This window comes from Tachypleus tridentatus, chromosome 13, assembly GCF_004210375.1.
Source record: "Tachypleus tridentatus isolate NWPU-2018 chromosome 13, ASM421037v1, whole genome shotgun sequence".
In the NCBI taxonomy this organism is placed as follows: Eukaryota; Metazoa; Arthropoda; class Merostomata; order Xiphosura; family Limulidae; genus Tachypleus; species Tachypleus tridentatus.
The window spans coordinates 117,890,175-117,913,821 of record NC_134837.1 but is presented as its reverse complement, the minus strand read 5'-3'; the positions used below and the strand labels follow the sequence as shown (position 1 = coordinate 117,913,821).

General features: G+C 35.4%; 1 protein-coding gene across 5 annotated transcripts; it reads left to right on the top strand.

Annotated features, from left to right (window-relative positions):
- The first annotated feature begins 1,355 nt into the window (after positions 1–1,355).
- LOC143239198 (eclosion hormone-like) lies at positions 1,356–23,384 on the top strand. Of its 5 annotated transcripts, XM_076480085.1 has the most exons (4): positions 1,420–1,499; positions 2,796–2,839; positions 20,248–20,383; positions 23,069–23,384. In XM_076480085.1, exons 3-4 carry the CDS (start codon positions 20,286–20,288, stop codon positions 23,211–23,213), a joined length of 243 nt encoding a protein of 80 aa, XP_076336200.1. In that variant the 5' UTR covers positions 1,420–1,499; positions 2,796–2,839; positions 20,248–20,285; the 3' UTR covers positions 23,214–23,384. The 5 variants fall into 5 exon arrangements, with proteins under 5 accessions (XP_076336197.1, XP_076336200.1, XP_076336198.1 ...); XM_076480082.1 differs by lacking the exon at positions 2,796–2,839 and having other exon boundaries at positions 1,356–1,499; positions 23,069–23,383; XM_076480083.1 differs by lacking the exons at positions 1,420–1,499; positions 2,796–2,839 and adding an exon at positions 3,590–3,914 and having other exon boundaries at positions 23,069–23,383.
- The last annotated feature ends 263 nt before the right edge of the window (positions 23,385–23,647 follow it).

Sequence of the window (23,647 nt, the reverse complement as noted above, 5' to 3'; positions counted from 1 at the left end):
TTGTATTTATGAAACGTTTCAACTCATGCTTCCAACTCACTTTATAGCTGGAAATAGGAGGCATCTGTGTGTTTAAAAACACTACTAAGACTACTGTTTATTTAATGTTTTAGTTTGCTTGTCAAATATCATTTTGTCAGTGGATTTCTAGAAGGAGAAACAAAAAGAAAGGAATCGTCGGTTTTAAGTACAATTCTGGACTATTTCTTTGTTTCTTGAAGTTCAAGTGAAATTGCTTGAAAGGTCTCTTCACTGGCCACCTCTAATTTTGAAGTAATAGACAATTCTAAATGGAAGACAGCTGGTCAACATTACTCACAACCAACTTGTAGGCCACTCAGGGATTGACCGTCACATTATAACGACTGAAATGACTAGCATCTTTCGTCCAGCTCTAAGAGCACCAGATCATGCAAGACTTTTTCAGCTGATTAAAGATAGAGCCAAGCCTAGTTAGTTTTGGTACTAACGATGGGTACAGCACAAACAACCCATCTTGTATTCTTGTATTTAGTAACAAACAAATAAGCAATGTTTTCACGTTGAACCCGGCGTGACTTGAGTTGTAATCTTAAGGTCGAGGGTTCTAATCCCCTTCACAAATGAAGAACATACATGTAACAGAAGCACTCAGAAAACACTCTCTGCGATTTTCTTACCCAGGACAGATTAGAATTTAATATTAATCAACAGAACTCCACATAATATAAGTGCTCGTATCACTACAGCTAAGAAATATATAGTTAACAGAAGAAAACACATGTAAACCTGAAAACATAAGATAGACATAGCCCTGAAAGAGATATGTAGTAATAATATAAACAATCAAAACTCGTTAAACTAACTTACCTACCCTAAATATCTTATAACTACAGTACAGAAAGGAAAAAAAGGTTTACTTGGAACCTGTCCCTTCCAGGTCACAAATGACCTAAATGCCAATCCTGAGCGTGGAACTTAATAAAAGTGACTTTTCAGATACCCTGAATATTCATTTTACTATAATTATCTGGGTATTTTTATTGTGTTTGGAACTACATAGAAAATGTTTGTTGAAAACTTCGAATCATAGTAGTTTTAAGTTAAAATTTAATATTCATTTTATACACTAAAAAGCAATGCGTCCTCTTATGATCAATGTAAACGTTTCTCCACCCATATCTTTGTAACTTACTTTTAAATTGAACTGTTTCATAACGAAGAGGATCATTTTTGTTGGTAAATTCCACCGAGAAGATAATAATAATTATTTTTAACCAGAAATATTTAAAGATGCCCACTACAGATTGGTATATTTTGTATAGAAACAGATAGAAAATAATGGACCCAGCTGTCCGGGAAAGTTTCGTCACTAAAAGAACAATAACAAGCAAGTCGCTTTCAGCGAACTCGTGACCCTCAGATTAAAGTCTATCGTCTTAACCACCTGGCCGTGTCGGGCCTCAAAGATCGAGAGACCAGTTCTATGAGCAATACCTCGGCACTCACTTGATGGCACTGTAAGTGTTTTATATTTGTAGCTTCTATATGCAGTAACTTTTGTATTTTAAAATGTATCTAAAGTATGGCTGCTGTGCACATGTATACACAGACATATATGGTAATACTGGGCTGGGCTTTCCGAGGAGGCCCGGCATGGCCAGGGTGGTTAAGGCACTCAACTCGTAATCCGATGGTTGCGGGTTCGAATTCCCGTCACACTAAACATGCTCGCCCTTTCAGTCGTGGGGGCGTTATAATGGTAGGCCATTCCCACTATTCGTTGGTAAAAAAGTAGCCCAAGAGTTGGCGGTGGGTGGTGATGACTAGCTGCCTTCCCTCTAGTCTTACACTACTAAATTAGGGACGGCTAGCGCAGATAGCCCTCGTGAAGCTTTGCGCAAAATTCGAAAACAAACAGACAAACAAATAAGCCTTCCGATTCAGTCTTAATATTTGAGAAGGCAGTAACCTACTTAGGACATTTATTTAACTATATTGCATTATAATAAAAAGACAAGAACAGCTATCTTCTGGGGTTAGAAGAAATAAATTATTCTACTTTAAATCGTCAGTGCATGCTAGATTTGTGGATACGAAATTGAAGGTTCGCGACACATTGCCACAAAACTTCTGGGTGCATTGTAAGAACAGGGGCCAAATCTTACCAGTCGACTGGGCAAGAGTTATTTAAAACGTGACAGCAGGTGTTATAACTAGCTGTCTTTCAACTAGGTTTTTAATTCAAAATTATGTACGGCTTCTGTAAATAAATATCGTAAAACTTTCCTGGAAATATTAAAAGAAATAAACGACTTGAAACTGAAACGAATATTGACGTCACTGAAACGTATTGTATTTCTCAGTGTACTTGTTTCACAGTATCCTGTAGCTGGTGTCCCTTCCTTGGTGATTTCTTAATGTACTTGCTACATCCTTATGTGGATACAGGTACATCCTCTTGTCGATACAGGTATGTCTTTATGCTGATACTGATGCATCATGTTGATACAGATACACCTTATGTTGATACTGGTACATCCTCTTGTTGATACAGGTATGCCATTATGCTGATACTGGTACATCATTATGTTGATACTGGTGCATCATGTTAATACAGATACACCTTATGTTGATACTGGTACATCATCTTGTTGATACAAGTATGTCATTATATTGATACAGGTACGTCATTATGTTGATACAGACACACCTTATGTTGATACTGGTACATCATCTTGTTGATACAGGTACATCATTATGTTGATACTGGTACATTATTATGTTGATACAGATACATCCTCTTGTTGATACAGGTACATCCTTATGCTGATACTGGTACACCCTCTTGTTGATACAGGTAAGTCATTATGTTCATACAGATACATCATCATGTTGATACAGGTACATCATTATATTGATACTGGTACATCCTCTTATTGATATTGGTACATTCTAAACTTTGTTGTGTAGTTCACTTAACCTTTCTTAACATACGCTGTTGTTGTATTACTTAAGCCGAGTAAACGTATACAACATGGATAAGAAAACGGACCAAGTCAACCTTCCTTTTACACAAGTTTTAAAAAATAACACTGGACTTTTGACAAACTACCAAAAACTAACAGCTACGTTATTCTAAGACCTTCTATTTTGACATGAATTTACCAGTTATACAGCACTGCGATGAAACCCAGATAACTTATCGGTCAAAGTTATTTGTAACCACGTCACATGACGTTATATTTTATACATTAACTTCAATTTATCACGTTAACCCAGAATTATCTATGGTGTTTAACCCACAGTCTAATACAGGCAGAAATAACTGCGGTATCACAATTAATTCGTCTTGTTACTAAGTTTCTTATGATGTCCGCCTTCCTATAATGTGGGAGCTTGTGATTTATGTTACGTATTCACATCAAAAGGTGGTGTGAATTAAATATACATCTACATTTCCACATTAATAAAACTAAATTATTATCCGAATCATTACGTGATGTTTCAAATCCACAACGGATGAAAACGTTTCTTGGACTAGTTTCTTGTCACGGATCAAACGAATACATGATGGGAGCGCCGATGTTTGTGACCTATTTCAGTAGTAAAGACGCTTTCCTCGTGTCAGCCACGCAGCGCGTGCATGGTATTATTATTTTATTATACGCCAAGAGAACTTCGTAAGGGGCAAAGGGCGAGGGCGGACAGTTCCGGGTTGGAAGGAAATGTGTTTATGCAAGAGATGTAATGTTTTCACTCAGGTTGGACAAAAAAAATCACAAAAAAACTTTTAAACTGTCGCCTTGCGTTCTTTTACGAAAGAAGTCAGTAATACGTGCGTCCCCTACCACATAATTGTATTAAGAGACCCCCGTGACTCAGAGGGAAGTCTGAAGGCATGTAACGCTAAAAACCGGATTTAAATAACCATGGTGAGTACAGCACAAATATCCCATTAAATAATCTTGTGTTTAACAAATACATAAACCTAATATTACGTTTTCTATAGGTGCAACGTGTTAGTAATGGTAAAATATCTCTATTTGGTCATATCAGACAAAACGGTTTGCTGTTGTTAAGTGCGAAGCCATGTAATGAGCCATATGTGCTCTGTCCACCTCGGGTATCGAGTTTTAGTGTTAGAGCTCTTAGACTTGTGATTCACCAGAAGGCCGGTCAGACAAAAGTTTTGTTTGTTTTCTGAATTCCGCGCAAAGCTACACGAGGGCTATCTGCGATAGCCGTCCCTAATTTAGCAGTGTAAGACTAGAGGGGAGGCAGCTAGCTAGTCATCACCATTCACCGCCAACGAATAGTGGGAGTGACCGTCACATTATAACGCTCCCACGGCTAAAAGGGCGAACATGTTTGGTACGACGGGGATTCAAACCCGCGACCCTCAGATTACGAGTCGAATGCCTTAACTCACCTGACCATGACGGACCAGAAAGTGGACAGAGTGGGAAGAATATAAAACCACGCGCATCATTAGTGCCAAAAGGGGTTCGGGAGCATACTCCCCATAAAACTACAAAACTATAGGGAATAAAATGTTGAATTTCGAGATAGCAGTTTGGTCTATTTCAGGTATTTAAGATTGACTGTTTGTTTGTTGTTAAGCAGAAACCTCTGCCCACCAAAGATATCGAAACCCGGTTTTTAGCGTTTAAGTCTGCAACATACCGCTATGCTAGTGTAGGGGGGGGGCATTTAAGATTGTTAAGATAATTTTACTGTGTTGATAAACTCTCTTTATTTTCATTTGATTTGTTTCGAATTTCGTGCAAAGCTACACGACGACTATCTGCACTAGCTGTAACCTAATTTAGCAGTACAAGACTAAAGGGAAGGCAGCTAGCTAATCATCACCACCCACCGCCAACTCTCGGGCTATTCTTCTAACAACGAATAGTGAGATTGCACGTTACATTATAACGTTCCAAAGGCTGAAAAGGCGAGCATGTCTCGAGGAGTGGGGATTTGAACCTCCGACCGTCAGATTACGAATCAAGTGCCCTAACTAACTGGCTATGTTGGGTCGTTTATTTCTCGTATATAATTATGAAAACGATAGGAACAAAGAAATAAATGTAACATTTTGATAGGCCAGGTAGGAGACATTTTCATAAAGAAAAAATTTACTTTTAGCAAAGTGGTTGGCCTTTGAAATGGTTTCTTCCAGATGCTGTGCATGTAGAAAATTTAATGTAGTTTAAGGGAAATAATTTGGTCGATGGGACGTCTTAGATGTACCAACAGGTGTCCTACTGTCCTTAAACTAAATAAGACTTGCCTCGGCGATTCACGAACTTCTCGAAAAAATGGACTTTTCTGGCTCCACCATGACTGATTCCAGTTGCTAAATAATACGTTTTTCTGTTTTTTCGTAACGTAAGTTTAGGAAAATACAAAGCAAATAATTCGAGGCTCGATCATCCTGCTGGACAGAGCGCAAGCATCGTATTATGTAACTTTGCACTTAAACAAACATAAATTTCGTTATATAACCGATTATCGTAATCGTTAGTATTTATAAATATTGTAATACCAGTTGTTGTTGTCTTTAGAGTCTGTATAAATTTTGTGATACCGGTTATTGTCATCATTAGAGTCTGTATAAATTTTGTGGCACCAGTTGTTGTCGTACGTTAGAGTCTGTACAGATTTTGTGATACCAGTTACTGTCATCATTAAAGTCTGTATAAATTTTGTATTACCTGTTATTGTCATCGTTAGAGTTTGTATAAATTTTGTAGCACTGGTTATTGTTATTGTTAGAGTCTGTATAAATTTTGTGATACTAGTTATTGTTATCGTTAGAGTCTTATAATTGTTATTAAAATGTGTAAGAATTTTCCATGTACATTTCTTAACTCCAACCTTTCATTGCCAGAATTACAATACGTCTGTTCTGTTTAAAACATTAGTTCAGATTATAGCAAATATTGTTGTCAAAAATTACTAGTTTGAATTAATGTCCTTCACTGCCGCTAGGGTTCACTATATGTTTGTGTTTTTACTGTTACAATACTCAGTGTTCATTATTGACCAATTGCTAATTCATTTTCTAGTTACAGGCTACAGGGAACCCTAGTACTAATTAATGAGATTAAGTAATTAATTACAATGTGAACGAAATTTCAGGGATTCATTTTAAGCACAAATAATTCCTCAGTTAAATATCTTTATATCAGAAAGTTAGAATTAAACAGCTTTCAAAATTCAGGTAGGTGATTTTATTAAATCACCAGTAATTAAAAAAAACAACAAAAAACAGCGTATTTCTTAAAATAAATAGTGGAATCCAATAAAGTGTTTAAATATATATTCTGACATATGATTGTTTTGATCTTTGCTCAACAGAGGTCACAGGACAACTGTATTTCCGGATTCATCAGTTTGCTTCGAACTTGTAACAATCAAATGTTTTTATTATTATTATTTCATCTTGTTATTCCAATTTTTCTACCACGAGATGACACAGTATGACGTCGTTCTTGAATTTTAATATCTTCCCCTGGCGGATATTTCCAGAAAACCTCTTTTTTAAAGTTAACGTCGTAACACATCGATAATAATTAATTATTAATCTCAGAGTTTGTGACCCGTTACTACACAAGCGTCCTATGCACTTTGAGGCAAGGGTGCGATATCGGAGTGACGGTCAAATCTCACTATCTGGCAATACGAGAACAGCCGTTTCCCAAATAGGATAGCTGTAAGTCTACGGACTTATAAAGTTGAAATCCGGAGCTCGTTTCTCCCATGTGAACATAGCAGATGGTTTTAATTTAATTAAATCAATCAACGCAACAAGAACAGTCCAAGTCGTTACTCCTGACCATAAAACTTCCATCTTGATCAATTCATAAGTAGGTAGCGGTTACTACCTTTCATGAAAATGTGGGCAGCATTTTTCAAACAAAATCAAACAAACTAGAAAGATCCATAACGTATTTTTCGGTATTGTAAATTTATCAAGATAGATCATGTAGAAAGAATGAGATTGGGTCAACGGTAAGCTTTAAGACTTGAAACCGTCTACAAGAAGTTTTTACAAAATGTTTTATGTTCCTGTGTACTCACAACATTGCCTGTGACAAATTAAAAACATGTTAAACGAAATGTACACATTTGTTCACATTAAATAAAATCTATTTTTAGGGTGGTTAACGTATTCATTAAATTTTATTTGTGGTTGTAAAATTTCACACAATAATTTAGAAGCGCTTGTCAACACCATCAGCCATTGAATCAACGGCTACACTTTTAAAACCTAAAATGAGATTGACCGTCACATATAACAACCACACGGCAGGATAGGACAAGCATGTTCGGTAACTGGATTCGAACCCGCAGATTGAGAGTCAAGTTTCCTAACCGCCAGGCTCCACTAAATTGTTTAAGATAGTAAATGCTTTTAAGTTTGTGATCTAAGCTATTCTACTGTATATTAAACTAAAGCAGGGAACAACGTTTCGACCTTCTAAGGTTATCTTCAGGTTGACAAAGAGAGTTTACAACTGACCGTTGCCGGGTACATTGTGTAGCTTTGTGTTTAATTACAAACAAACATTGATAACAATAATACAAAAATATAAAAATTAGTGGTAAAGGGCAACAATAAATATAACAATATTATTACTGTATTAAGCCACAAAAATGAAACCTTCTTCAAACATTGGTGTTCTCTGCAACTACAAGTATGGGCGAGGTGTAAAAATGCAAGCAGTGAACGGATGATGACAACTTACATAATATATCAGTAAGGGTTTCCATCTACTGTTCAAATATTTAATTAAATCACATCGTGGGAAGTCGGCACCCTTCCATAAATCTTCATTTTTAAAGATAGATCTCCCTCCCCATTCAACCCAAATTGTTTTTTGCCCATAAAAAAAAAACTAGAGATATATGAATATATATAGGGTTGTTAGAAAACAGAGTTTATGAACCGATAGAGATCTTTATCATGTAAATTCCTGGGTTTGTGAACCGAACGAAGTTTGAGAACGTTATATTTTATACGTCTAATCGTTAGTGAATTAACAAACTGTTTGAACCTTATAAACAACACTCATTAGTTGGGACGTCCGTAGCGCCATCTCGTTACAAGAACACGTATATTTAAAATCTAGTGAGACGGTTGTAAATTTCTGTACGTTTAAGTGGGGAGAAGACTGAGAACTAACTAATAAAACCTATTGAGAAGTTTCCTTCTGCTACTGTCCTAAGCTTTTATACTCATGTACCGAACCGTTAGGCTTAACGAAAAGATCCGAGGTGGATAATTTATCGTCCTCGGGAGCTATAGGAGCCCCCACCGTTCTCTTACCGAAGTGGGTGGGTAGCTCCCTGCGGTTCGACCCAAGTTTTAGGGTGGAGACAAATGAACGAAGGTAAATGTATGTAATATAGCACTCATCTCGAACAGCTGGAGTGTGGTTATTCATGCTCGAACAATACCTAATCCTATTTCTTATCCTTTTAAAGTGGCGTTAACCTCAATAAGGCATGTGAGACTATCAGACAGAATATTGACGTTGCTTGTAGCTATTGTGACGTACTTCAATCAATTCTACAAAATATAGGACTTTAGTCCTGACATATTACATCTAGACATTTTGACGTACTTTAATCAAACATTCAAAACACCGAACTTTAGATCCGACACGTTACATGTAGTTATTGTGACGTACTTTAATTTATTAGAACATTGGTTCAATCAGCAGATCTTGCTGCTATGTACACTATAGACCATTCTATTCAATAAAAAAATATCCATACAAAAATCACACCTCAGATCACTATGTTCTTTAACCATACAAAAACACAGCTTAGACCATTCTATTCTTTAACCACACGAAAACAAAGCTTAAACCATTCTGTTCTTTAATCACTCAAAAATACGGCTTAGACCATACCGAAACACAGTTTAGACCATTCTGTTCTTTAATCACATGAAAATACATCCTGGACAAATCCGTTTATTAATCACACAGAGCCAGAATTTAGATTATTCTGATTTGTGGCCAAACAATGCTTGGCATGGCCAGGTGGGTTAAGGCGTTCGACTCGTAATCTGAGGGGCGCGGGTTCGAATCTCTGTCGTACTAAACATGCTCGCTCTTTCAGCTGTGGGGGCGTTATAATGTTACGGTCAATCTCACTATTCGTTGGTAAAAGAGTTGCCCAAGAGTTGGCGATGCGTGGTGATGACTAGCTGCCTTCCTTCTAGTCTTACACTGCTATATTAAGGATGGCTATCACAGATAACCCTCGTATGTCTTTACGCGAAATTCAAAACAAACCAAACTTGGCAAAACAAAAACCAACGTTTAATAAAACTGTTTATAAGCATTGAAAAAACTATGTTTATACCAATACTTTAATGACAAAACATCAAAATTTCCTTCTGTTTTAAGTACTGTAGTACCTAATAATACAGACCAACAAGGTTTCCAAATAATTCACGCGCCGAAAAAAACTACCATATATAATTTAATTCCTTGGCGAAAAACCTATAAACCCGAAAAAATTTATAAATGGATTTTTATCAGAATACCAAAAGCGGATACCCACAGACCAATAAAGTAAGCTGGAGAAATCTTGTTTTGATAGTCCGAGCCATCTAGGCGCTAACCCCATTGACGTGATCAGGTAGACAGATAGTAGACGAAAAAGTTGTTTCAGAATTTCGGAATTGTTATACGGGGAATATTAGCGACTTTTTAACGCATAATTATTGTACAGAACAAAGACGTCCTGTGAAATAAATTATTACAATTCATCGCACGTCCTATTTTTAAATAATCAGTGTGACTTCTCAAAAGAAATCGTTGTGTTCAAAAAAGCCTTATTAAGTATTATTTTTAATTATGTTATTAATAAGTTATTCACTTACAATAAATTCATGGCGAAGTTCTGCTGGTGAAGGCAGTAACAGTTGGAAGAATAAAAGAGATTTGATATACCAGAGACTAGTATTTCGGGTTATACCTAAATATCATCAAAATTTGATATATTCTTTGTATCTTAGAACGGCTGTTATGGGTATTAACACTGTTATTGATAAGGAGAGAACAACGTTTCGACCTTCCTAGGTCATCTTCAAGTTAAAAAAGAGAGAATTTGAATGTCACCGTTGACGGACACATGCCTTAAGGACGAGAGTATAAACGGGTCGGGATTGTAGGGGGCGTTGCAGGTGGATGTTAGGTTATTAATTAGTATAGGTATGAAGGTGTTCCTTTATATTGGTTTAATTTTGGTTTTATTCTTTCTTTTTATTTGTCACCGACAGGTACCGTTGATGATAGTGTATATTAATCGAAACAATTATAATGAAATATGAGATATAAAAATTAAAAACCCTAAACATATGTAACGAGTAAAAGTACAGAATGTTTTTAGACCAAACTTAAGAACTAATACCCATAAGTCTGTTTGTTTTTGAATTTCGCGCAAAGCTACACCAGGGTTATTTGCGCTAGCCATCCCTAATTTAGCAGTGTAAGACTAGAGGGAATGCAGCTAGTCATCACCATTTCTTCGGCTACTTTTTTAGCAATGAATAGTGAGATTAATCGTAACATTATAACGCCCCCATGACTGAAAGGACGAGCATATTTGGTGCGACGGCGCTTTGAACTCACGACCCTCAGATTACGACTCGAATGTCCTAACCACCTGGCCATGCTGGTCCAATACCCATAAGAGACTTCTTCATCTGCCCTGGTCTCACCACACTATCTGTATCTATACACTGTTATCGGTGCGACCTCATACCACGATTATATATGTATTTCTTTTATATTGCCGTGGGGGCGCTGTAGTACCTCTGTCAATCCCGCTATTTGTTGATCAGAGAATAGCCCAAGAGTTGGCTATGGGCGATGTAGACTAGTTGCCTTCTCTCTAGTCTATTGCTGCTAAATTAAAGACGATTAGCCCTCATGTAGCTTTGCGCAAAATATAAGCCAAACCCTTAACATACAGAAATAAAATAAATCCCTGAGCCTCTGTTTTGCAAACATTCAAAATTTATAGCATTTCCTCTTTAGTGCCATCTAGTGGTTAAGTTCGTAATCAATCTTTAATTCTATCTACATAATGTTTAGGTACGGTTAAAACTATTTTTAATTATCGACAACATATCCTACTTTTGACTAACTATTTCGCAACCGATTTACGAACGTGCCGATTAAAGCCATGAAGTTCGTGGACCCTCCGACATGTTCATTCGTATAGCAAAAACAAAGCAGGTGATGAACAAACTGAAATTGGTTTTACAGTGAGATAAACTTTAAGTTCATAGAATAATAACAAAATAATTACTCGATGAATACTTAAAGTAAAAATGTATCTCATGATATGAGTATCAACACTTTTGCTAACAAATCAGAGAACGACGTTTCCACCTTCTTATCTTTAAAATACCTCAATTTCTTTACCTATAGTCCAAAATTAGTGAGAAATATATACTTTCAATTAAACGGATCAGCCATTTTATTTCTCACCAAAATTTCATGAAAATAAACAAAAACCTAATGTTTTTTATCATTTATTTATACGAATTTAGTCAAGTACACGTGCCATGGAGTTAATCCCAGAGACTGTATCACGGTGTTTAGACTAGTTCACTTGAGTGAGTGAACTGTTTTTTCTTGAATTGTCCAACTAGACCCTAAGATTCACTTGATCAAACACCAATAAACAAGAAGCCACTGGACAGCAAAACCTGCGCTCAGTCCGGATATTCTAGTCCCATAGTGTTAAATTTACGAACGTACAACACTAAACATTGGGATTCGATTCCCCGCGGTAGCCATAATAGTTTGTCCAATGTGTATCTGCTCTAAAAGCAACGATATTCTTTTGATAATCTTTATCCAAATCCCTGCAGTAAATGTTACACAGACTGGTGGTGACACTTTAAAACAGCCTCCAACTCATCTGGATTTGTTCTCTGATTCTTGGTTTAATTAAACCAAGACCAAGTTAATTAACAGGACCGCGAAAAAAACTATTTTATTAAACGTTCACTGAATTGTACCATACACGTTATTTTTGCGTTTCAGAACTAGTGGCGTGATAATTTTATATACGAATAAATACTTAGATACCCCCTGAGTAAGTGTATTTAAACGCTTACAGAGATGAATAATCCACCTTTGCTGCCGAACGGAGCCCGTTTGGAGAGTGTACTGTTTTCCAAAGTATACATATACTAATTGTTTTTGAGTTAAATCTACACATCGTAGACAAATGTCAATCTCATGAACTCGGGATGAGCTTCCAAAAAGTTCTCAACATCTTATAAGTATTTTAAACGTAGCACAGACCATAGTTTTTACTGTTTTATATAAATTTTAATTATTGTTTGTTCCTTTGTTTTGGAGCAAAGATAAACTGAGCAATCTGCTGTGTCTACCGCAGAGAATCGAACTTTAGATTTTAGAGTCGTAGGTCCGTAGACTTACCGCCAACCCATCGCGGGAAAAATTCTAGTTAAATTATTTCGGTGAAAAAACAACAACAATGTAATGATCGTGACATTAAAATGATACGAGGAATAAAAATAGCCACGTTCTTTGTTTATATCTTAAACGTATTACATTCTCTAAAAATGAAGTTTATAAATGTAATGCCAACATAAATGTTACTTTTGTTTATTGTTATAAACACCAGGTTGTACAATAAAATATCTCTGCAGTATCCACCACAAATATCCAAACCTTATATCCTCTAATTATACGCAGAGCTACCTATCTAAGGATTTCTGAAGAATTCATTTTATCTCCATAAAACCACATGAATATTTTTTTATATCAAATACTGGAAAGAAATTATATATTTACCGAAAAGAAAAAGTATTATTTCAGAGGGCGGATTTATTACATTTCTTTATTCAGGTTTAAGGACACCTCGGGGACATTAGCTGGTGAAGTGGATGAGATACGACAAAATATTTCCTGCACATTGAGGTGTGGGTTTTTATATGAACAATATTTTAGTTTGGTTGTTGATGATGATAGAGTGCTGTTGACTGGACGCCTTCCTTCTAGTAGTAATTTAAAATTAATAACTGACTAGCCGCCTTCCTTCTAGTAGTAATTTAAAATTAATAACTAACTGGCCGCCTTCCTTCTAGTAGTAATTTAAAATTAATAACTAACTGGCCGCCTTCCTTCTAGTAGTAATTTAAAATTAATAACTAACTGGCCGCCTTCCTTCTAGAATAATCTAAAATTAATGACTCACTGACCGTCTTCTTTCTAGAAGTAATTTAAAATTAATGACTCACTGACCGTCTTCTTTCTAGAAGTAATTTAAAATTAATGATTGACTGGCCACCTTCCTTCTAATAGTAACATGAAATTAATGATTGACTGGCCGCCTTCCTTCTAATAGTAACATAAAATTAATGATTAACTGGCCGCCTTCCTTCTAATAGTAACATAAAATTAATGATTGACTGGCCGTCTTCTTTCTAGAAGTAATTTAAAATTAATGATTGACTGGACGCCTTCCTTCTAGTTGTAATTTAAAATTAAGGATTGACTTAACGCCTTCCTTCTAGTTGTAATTTAAAATTAATGATTGACTGGCCGCCTTTCTTCTATTAGTAATTTAAAATTAATGATTGACTGGCCGCCTTCCTTCTAATAGTAACATAAAATTAATGATTGACTGGCCGCCTTTCTTCTAGTAGTAATTTAAAATTAATGATTGACTAGCCGCCTTCCTTCTAGTAGTAATTTAAAATTAATAACTAACTGGCCGCCTTCCTTCTAGAATAATCTAAAATTAATGACTCACTGACCGTCTTCTTTCTAGAAGTAATTTAAAATTAATGATTGACTGGCCGCCTTCCTTCTAATAGTAACATGAAATTAATGATTGACTGGCCGCCTTCCTTCTAATAGTAACATAAAATTAATGATTAACTGGCCGCCTTCCTTCTAATAGTAACATAAAATTAATGATTAACTGGCCGCCTTCCTTCTAATAGTAGCATAAAATTAATGATTGACTGGCCGTCTTCTTTCTAGAAGTAATTTAAAATTAATGATTGACTGGACGCCTTCCTTCTAGTTGTAATTTAAAATTAAGGATTGACTTAACGCCTTCCTTCTAGTAGTAATTTAAAATTAATGATTGACTGGCCGCCTTTCTTCTATTAGTAATTTAAAATTAATGATTGACTGGCCGCCTTCCTTCTAATAGTAACATAAAATTAATGATTGACTGGCCGCCTTTCTTCTAGTAGTAATTTAAAATTAATGATTGACTGGCCGTCTTCTTTCTAGAAGTAATTTAAAATTAATGATTGACTGGAAGCCTTCCTTCTGGTTGTAATTTAAAATTAAGGATTGACTTAACGCCTTCCTTCTAGTAGTAATTTAAAATTAATGATTGACTGGCCGCCTTTCTTCTAGTAGTAATTTAAAATTAATGATTGACTGGCCGTCTTCTTTCTAGAAGTAATTTAAAATTAATGCTTGACTGGTCGCCTACCTTCCAGTAGTAATTTAAAATCAAGAATTGACTGGCTGCCTTACTTCTAGTAGTAATTTAGAAATTAATGATTGACTGGGTGTCTTCCTTCTAGTAGTTTGTTTGTTTTTGATTTTTGCGCAAAGCTACAGGAGCGCTATCTGCGCTAGCCGTCCCTAATTTTGCAGTGTAAGACTAGAGGGAAGGCAGCTAGTCATCATCGCCAAATCTTGGATTACTCTTTTACTAACGAATAGTGAGATTGACCGTAACATTATAACGCCCCCACAGCTGAAAGAGCGAGCATGTTTAGTACAACAGGGATTCGAACCCGCGCTCCTCAGATTACGAGTCGAACGCCTTAACCCACCTGGCCATACCGGGACCCTTCTAGTAATAATTTAAAATTAATGTTTAACTGGCCGCCTTCCTTCTAGTAGTAATCTAAAATTAATGATTGACTGGCCGTCTTCTTTCTAGTAGTAATTTAAAATTAAGGATTGACTGGATGTCTTCTCTCTAATAGTAATTTAAAATTAGGGATTGACTGGATGTCTCCTCTCTAATTGTAATTTAAAATTAGGATTGACTGGATGTCTTTTCTCTGATAGAAAGTTAAAATTAGGAATTGTCTGGATGTCTTTTCTCTGATAGAAAGTTAAAATTAGGGATTGACTGGATGTCTTCTCTCTGTTAGTAATTTAAAATTAGGGATTAACTGGATGTCTTCTCTTTGATAGTAACTTAAAATTAGGGATTGACTGGATGTCTTCTCTCTGATAGTAACTTAAAATTAGAGATTAATTTGATGTCTTCTCTCTGATAGTAACTTAAAATTAGGGATTGATTGAATGTCTTCTCTCTGATAGTAACTTAAAATTAGGGATTGATTGAATGTCTTCTCTCTGATAGTAATTTTAAACTATGAATCAGTAACTTTGCCATAAACACAACATTACAAATATCAAAGATGACATAAGTTCTGATAAACAACTAATATCATCATCCATTTATTAAAGTCGGTGCAAGTAAGTATTAAGTCAGAGAATACCTGTTATTTTGTATCCGAGTTCTGTGCTATTTTTATACACAAATTACGGTTTGTTTGCTTGTTGAATTTCGAACAAAGCTGTTTAAGTTAAAACTGCATTAACTATATCTAACTTTACAGTTAAATTCTAGAGAGAAAACAATTATTAAACTCTTTATTAATGAATGGCGAAATTTACCATAACATTATAATGCCGCCATGGCTGAAAAAGCAAGCACGTTCTATGATGAGATTTCGAACTCACAACCAACATACTTTGCGAGGCCTACATTTAAAACATTAACTTTTAAATATTATTGGTGAGGTACAAAAGGAATGTAACAAAGTTTGAAATCTCTACAATATAACACTCTCTGTCATGTTAGGTTCAGTTTTTATCATGAATTTTCTTGTTTTTATATCTCTTCCCAGAATGTGTTTTATTTTGACTATGGTTTCGAGAGTACCGCCACAGTAAAACAGAGTAATTTGACGAACTACGGTTACAATAAAACACGATAATATCACATTTGATTGTTGTTTAGTGTACTACTTCATAATTACTTATCCGAATTACGTTCACAGTAAGCATCAAACTCACAAGTGCAGTAATATAAGACCTAAAACTGGATTACCTGTGAATTCGTGTCAATTTTCAAACAGGACTTTTCACAAATCTGATTTGATTTATATTTTTCTAAAACAATTAAACACGTATATAGTTTTCCTTGTTTAACCTAGACTTTTCGTGGATGTAAATATCTTCATAAAAGTACTTCTCAAATATAAAATGAAAAAAGTTTTTTCATGTACTTTTGAAAATTTTCTGAACCGCCCGTTGATATCTGAACAGCGCCACCTATTACAATGATCGCTGTAATCTTTAGGTTTTGTTTTTCAGCTCTCCACAGCTTCAAAAGGTTTTAACAACTTAAGGTAAGTTAATGGAAAGTACGGTTTTAAGAAGAGTAATTTAATTTTCTTCATTCTTTATGTCTACTCCTGTCCTCCATGTTGAACAAGGCTACAAGACAACCGAACACGAAAAACAAAGTAACGAGAAAACAAGAACAAATTAACTTTTGTTTTTTTCGTGCGCTTACATGTCTATGTACAAGTCCTGAACTTAATAAAATTGATAACATAAATATAACAAATGCATAAGTAAATGTTGGAGTTATCGTTTGATCTATAATGTGTTGCTTCTAGAAACTCGTTAGGAGTTTAATTATCATCGTGTAAACATTCTAAAGAGACGCTAATAAATTACCTGGAAAAACTGTTGTCATGAGTAGAACCTTGTTAAATTATCACTGGGAGTTGAGTGGGGCATAACAGACTGTAGTAATGGGTGTGTAACTGACGAATTATTCCACTAGTGTGTTTGATATAGTTGGGACTTGAACAGATTGTTACGACACACATGGCCATAACAGAATGGTGATACGGGTGTAACCTAAGATTGTTACTACAGGTATGACCATAATAGAATGGTGATACGGGTGTAACCTTAGATTGTTACTACAGGTATGACCATAATAGAATGGTGCTATCAGTGTTACCTTAGATGTCATAGTAAACTAGAAAAACGTTCAACGTACAGTTAAATTATCGACCTAAATAAATTAAACGGAATTACTAATAATATCGGCATTTCAAAACTTAGCTACAGAATTTAGTTCTGTTTGGACGTAATACTTACACCAAGAAATAAACAGCCAATAATTCAGTGTTTGGAAATAAAGAATGAACTGTATGCTGGAACACTTACACCTGAAAATAAACAGCCAATAATTCAGTGTTTGGAAATAAAGAATAAACTGTATGCTGGAACACTTACACCTGAAAATAAACAAGCAATAATTCAGTGTTTGGAAATAAAGAATGAACTGTATGCTGGAACACTTACACCTGAAAATAAACAGCCAATAATTCAGTGTTTGGAAATAAAGAATGAACTGTATGTTGGAACACTTACACTTGAAAATAAACAAACAATGAACTCGTGGCATTTTAATAAATTTTAGAAATATCGTAAAGTAACATTAGCTCTGTTAATAAAATATATTTTATTTTTACACAAGAAAGTATGTTAGATTTCGTGTAAAGTTTGTTTGTTTTTAGAAAGACTTCATTTTGAGCTGAGTACAAAGTAAAAACGACCGTTTCGTATGCCAAGTTTCTGATTCAAACGCGAGTCATCCGACTGAAAAGTAAGCAGCTTTACATCTATCATTTCGTAGATCCCCCCAGTAAAATAGCGGTATGTTTGCAGACTTGCAACGCTAAAAATCGGGTTTCGATACCCGTGGTGAGCACTGTATAGCTTTGTACTTAACTTCAAACAAACAAATAATTTACTAAGGTTCTGCTCTCTTTCGGGAGGTTAAGGAAATATAACGCATCCAGCTTCCTTCGGAAAGACATGAATAAGTACCTAGGACTATCCTGCAGTTGGACCAAATTAACAGCTAAACGTAAAACACTTTCGTAATTATAGATGTACTGTCTGATTAATAAAACTCATTCGCAAGTAATAATGGATGTAATATCTAATGAATTAAATTCATTAATTAGTAATTATATATGTAGAGTGTGTGTTTATGTGATTTCTTATAGCAAAGCTATATCGGGCTATCGGCTGAGTCTACCGAGGGAAATTGAAACCCTGACTTCAACGTTTATACGTAACGTTTAGTTTATAAAAATTATTAGCTATCAATTACGAATGTAGTGTCTAATTAACATACTATTAATTAGTGATTATTGACGTATCGTCTAATTAATAATTAGACTTAGATTATTAAGAATAACAACAACTAACAGCTGTTCTTACTGACGTAAGCACCATGTTGGTGACTGGGATATGTTAACAAAACAAACTAATTAACAAACTACAAGAAAGATAGGTTAAAGGTTATATTCAGAAAGTTGTGGATATTAGTTAGGCTCTGGATAGAAAGGTCTAGGGTTCGAGACATGATTACGCAGCGTATTTTCAATTGTTTCAGGAAGAGCTTATGATAGAGAGTGACGTTGGCCGTTTGCTTTCCCTTTATTACATTAGTTTAAAATTAATACCTGTTATATTTGAATTCTAGAGGTCTATGGCCTGGTGGTTCAACACACGCGTACTCATAAGGTGCCATTCACTTTGAAAATTAGAATTTCTTGTTTTAAAATAAACTTCTGAATTGTCAAAGTTTCTTCTTTGTCAAGCGCAAAGCTATACAATGTACTATCGGTGCTGTGCCCAATATGGGTATCGACACCCAGTTTTTAACGTTATAAACATTCAGACTTACCACTGAGCCATTAGGGAACGACCACCGTTTCGATATTCTAAAGACGGCTGGTAGTACCTTCTACCAAACGACAGCAAATTATCTCCGAATTTATAAATATTAACTGTAACGTGACACATACTAACATCAATCTTACGCCTTAAGAGTTACGTGACATACTCTTGGAGACAGTATTCTATTCATTCTATAAGGGTAATGTGAAGTATTACATCCAAAGTGTATTCTTCTAAGTATTTATTCTGTAGCTTGTGCTACAGTAATTTTCAAACAGTCACATTATTCCAAATATTCTTCACAATCTGTTCCATTCCTATGTTAAATGACAATCCTCCAATCTAATCTCTGGATCGTCTGCTTTCCACGCATTGCGTCGGGTCAGTGTTTCCTTCTTTAAAAGGTATTTCCGCGCATCGATGCTTTCCTAAACCCGTTATCCAAGCATATATAAGTGACAAATCCAACTTCACTCGCTGCATTGAAAACATTCGCTTGGCGGTAACAGAGGCAGTTCGCCTAAGAAGGCCCCCCTCCAGCTTATTTCTTCAGGTTAGTCAGCCAGTTGTGAGAAAACTAAACATTTCTACTTCTTGTTTTTAGTTGAACGTCCACTCCTCAAAACTTCGCTTATCATTCACTAAAGTTTAAACCAAAACTCCTTTGAATCCTTTCCAAACATGCCTTACGTTCAATTGTTTTACATTTGGTAAACGATTAACTCAGCAGTAATCCTGAGGGTTTATAACGCTTAAATTAAGAGTCTGATTCCCACAGAAGACACATTGTACACCTTTGTCTTTGACAACAAAGACATATGAGAGTTTTTATTGCGAAAGGAAAAGTCAATCAGTCAAACCGATACACACTAAGCTATAAGTTTAATGTCTAACCCTTGATGTACCCCATTTTAACGTAGTTTAATGTTTGGATACTTCCTAACTTTATTCTCTACCCCATTTTAACGTAGTTTAATGTTTGGATACTTCCTAAGTTTATTCTCTACTCCATTTTAACGTAGTTTAGTTAGTGTTTGGATACTTCCTAAGTTTATTCTCTACCCCATTTTAATGTCGTTTAATGTTTGGATACTTCCTAAATTTATTCTCTACCCCATTTTAACGTAGTTTATTGTTTGGATACTTCCTAAGTTTATTGTCTACCCCATTTTAACGTAGTTTAATGTTTGGATACTTCCTAAATTTATTCTCTACCCCATTTTAACGTAGTTTATTGTTTGGATACTTCCTAAGTTTATTGTCTACCCCATTTTAACGTAGTTTAATGTTTGGATACTTCCTAAATTTATTCTCTACCCCATTTTAACGTAGTTTATTGTTTGGATACTTCCTAAGTTTATTGTCTACCCCATTTTAACGTAGTTTAATGTTTGGATACTTTCTAAGTTTATTCTATATCTTCATTGTTGTATTGTAGCTACGTCATTACACAACTGGGACCAATAGACACAAAACATGAACATGTGTCCTGTCTACATACAACTGGTTGTATTTGTCTTTCTAACCGTGGCATCAGAAGGCGTTGTTTCAAGATCTGTTGGAACGTGCGTTGTGTAAGTGTTCGTGTTTGTTTGTTTTTAAATTAGATTTGATATTAATAATGATTGCAGTGTTAAAGGTAGATCTTAAATAATGCCCCGTAACTGAGGATATTCAGTGATATATAAAGTAGACACCTAACGTTATTTTTAAAGCAGTGTGTTATATATGGTGGAAGTAGAATGTCCATCGCAGTATTAGCCTGTTCATCTTTGCTGGAAGGAAAGACACAATAAGATAATATTGCAAATAAACTTGTATTAATATCCACTGAGTAAAAAATATCAGACTGATGTGTTAAGGACCACAAAAATGGTTTTACTTAAGAGGGAGTCCCGGCATGGCCAAGCGTGTTAAGGCGTACGACTCGTAATCCGAGGGTCGCGGGTTCGAATCCCGGTCGCACCAAAATATGCTCGCCCTTTCAGCTGTGGGAGGTGTTATAACAATATCAATCCCACTATTCATTGCTAAAAGAGTAGCCCAAGAGTTGGCGGTGGGTGGCGATGACTAGCTGCCTTCCCTCTAGTCTTACACTGCTAAATTAGGGACGGCTAGCGCAGATAGCCCTCGAGTAGCTTTGCGCGAAATTCAAAACAAACAAACAAACTTAAGAGGGGGACTTAAAATGGAAGAGGTCCTGAAATATTTATCTGCACTCTCACTGCTACTTGAAAGCAGCCACGTGGGGCTTGATATACACACAGAAAATACTTTATTCACGTCCCTAGAGTTCATTCCGTTAGTAACCATCACCTGCTTACCCATTGTATTAATTTGTTCTAGGATGAACGTGAGAATCCGGTATATTAATATGTACTCTGTAGGGTTCAGGAAAATAAAATCTGTTGGTCAGTTGTAACCTGTAACGAGTTTGGACAACTTAGACTCCAACAACACGTGTCTAGCCTCGTTTCAAAACACACTTCTACTGTCACTAATCATAAAGACCACCAAATAACACTTACGAATAACCAAATAACTTGTGTTGTTTGACAACTTTCACACCATAACACTTACCAATAACCAAATAACTTGTGTTTTCTGACAACCTTCACATCATAACACAGGACAGTACTGTTGGTGACGTGTTCCATAAAACACCTTTAGTGCCATAAACCATTATGTGAAACACAAGTTGTAAGTACAACTGTCAGAGGTGAAATACTTCCCCTGTACCGTTGTCAAGGGTCAAAAGTCATCCTCTTCTGTAACTAGTCATTTCAGCCGTACGTTTACATGCTTAATTTATTGTATTACTCGCTGGGATACCCCGTCCCCTGGACGAAACTTATGTAAATTCATGTTTAATGAAATGTTATCTTATGACATGAAAAGTTGCTCCCTTTACATATAACTGTAAAAAAAAAAAAGCCTATAAAAACTGCAAAACAAAATGTGAAACCGCAAAGCTGTTTGTATCTTTCGACGGACCCAACAAATCTTCAAACTAAAGTTGGTAAAAATATATCCAGAGAAGATGAGGCAATAGCAGAAACACAAAACTGAAATTTTCTATATACCCTCATATACCTACACATCAGTTTTGGAAAAGATTCATCCACACCCTGCGAAGTAGATACATGTATATACAACACACACTACTACTATATTTATACAGCTTCGTTACTACAACCAAATATTCTAAAATATTTGAACAAATTAATTATTCCATTTATCATCTTCAAGTTCTTGTCCTACGATATGCTCACCTCCGTCCAGCACTAATCCAAGAATCAATCGAAATAAAATTAATTTTGAAGTTTTATAAGTTCTTTTGGTATAATTAACGAATCTCCCCTTTTTAAAAATACCCATTATTAATTATTTTTTAAGATTACATATTTATTTCAATTTTCTTTTTTTTATGTGTAACCTATTGCAGATTTGTTTTGTCCATGGGAAGATGATACATACACATTTACGGTTTTACATTTTGTGTTTTTGCTTCTCGACACACAACACTAGATACAAACACATTTTATTGATCGTTAAGACTCATGGTGAAAGTTACTCAAGCCAGCTGGTATAAAACCTCAAACAGTATAACCTAGTTTTTGATAACTTAGACTGTAACAATCAACGTGAGAACAGGCTGAGTCCGAGTGGCCAGTATATTCTATTTCTATTCTAGAAATTCTACTTATAAATAAATTTAGGCCCCAGTATCTCAGCGGCTAGTCTGAGGGCTTACGACACTAAAAACCCGATTTCGATACTCGTAACGTTTCACAAACTTATCGTTTGTTACACCAATGTTTTGTTCATATAGTTACGAATGCAGATAAGCTGTTTGTTATTTTATTATTTATTTAAAGTTATTAATTACACAAGTTTTGTGAGTGTTTTATGTTGGTCACTACACCATAGTTTCCCGACCCTTTTGGCTCGAGGGTCACAAACATTTCTAGAACTCTGAAACGCCAATAACTTATCAATAAAAAAGTTTATTGAAGTCAACGAATACAGAAATTAACTTGTCAAAATTTGGCAGCAAGTCACTAGCCACAAAATCATTCAACCTGGTCTTTGTAAGTCCAGCACGAGCTCACTTTTTGGTCAGCTTCATCACCAAGTGTTTTTATTAAAAGTCACTGGTGGGCATTTATTTCAGAAGTATCCCATTCAAGTCATGTCCGTTTTGAAAATATGTCATCTTTAAGTCACCTTAAGCATCTTATGTTCCTTTTTTTTTTTAGAAACTGTGGTCAGTGTAAGAAAATGTACGGAGGATACTTTATGGGTCAGCAGTGTGCCGAAGAATGTATCATTTCGCGTGGACAACGACTGCCTGATTGCAACGATCCAAACTCGATAGGGCGTTACCTTCATCGACTGTTCTAAGCCTTGACCATCGCCCTCTAGTGGCTCCAGAAGTTACTTGTAACAAACAACGTATTACTAAATAATTTAAAACCAAATATATATATTTCGGGTTTAAAAACCTGTAACTTTATGTTACTGCAAAAGATGAATTAAAGGGTTGAACTTTTAAATCATTCAAATAATCTTGTTTCTTAAGTCTCTGATATTGTCTGTGAAAATGAACCAGCTGAACACCATTAACACCGTCGGCGTACGTACACAAAAATGAACCACTGTTATCTCAAGTTATACAGCGAAACTAAAAAGTTCCATTAAAAGTTTACATCACTAAACATGCTTGACGTGATTTGGATTGTACAATTACATTCTGTTTACGATCAGGCTGTCATAACACCACTACAGCCACGATGAAGAAGGTATACAATATAGAAAGCATATTAAATTTAGCGTAA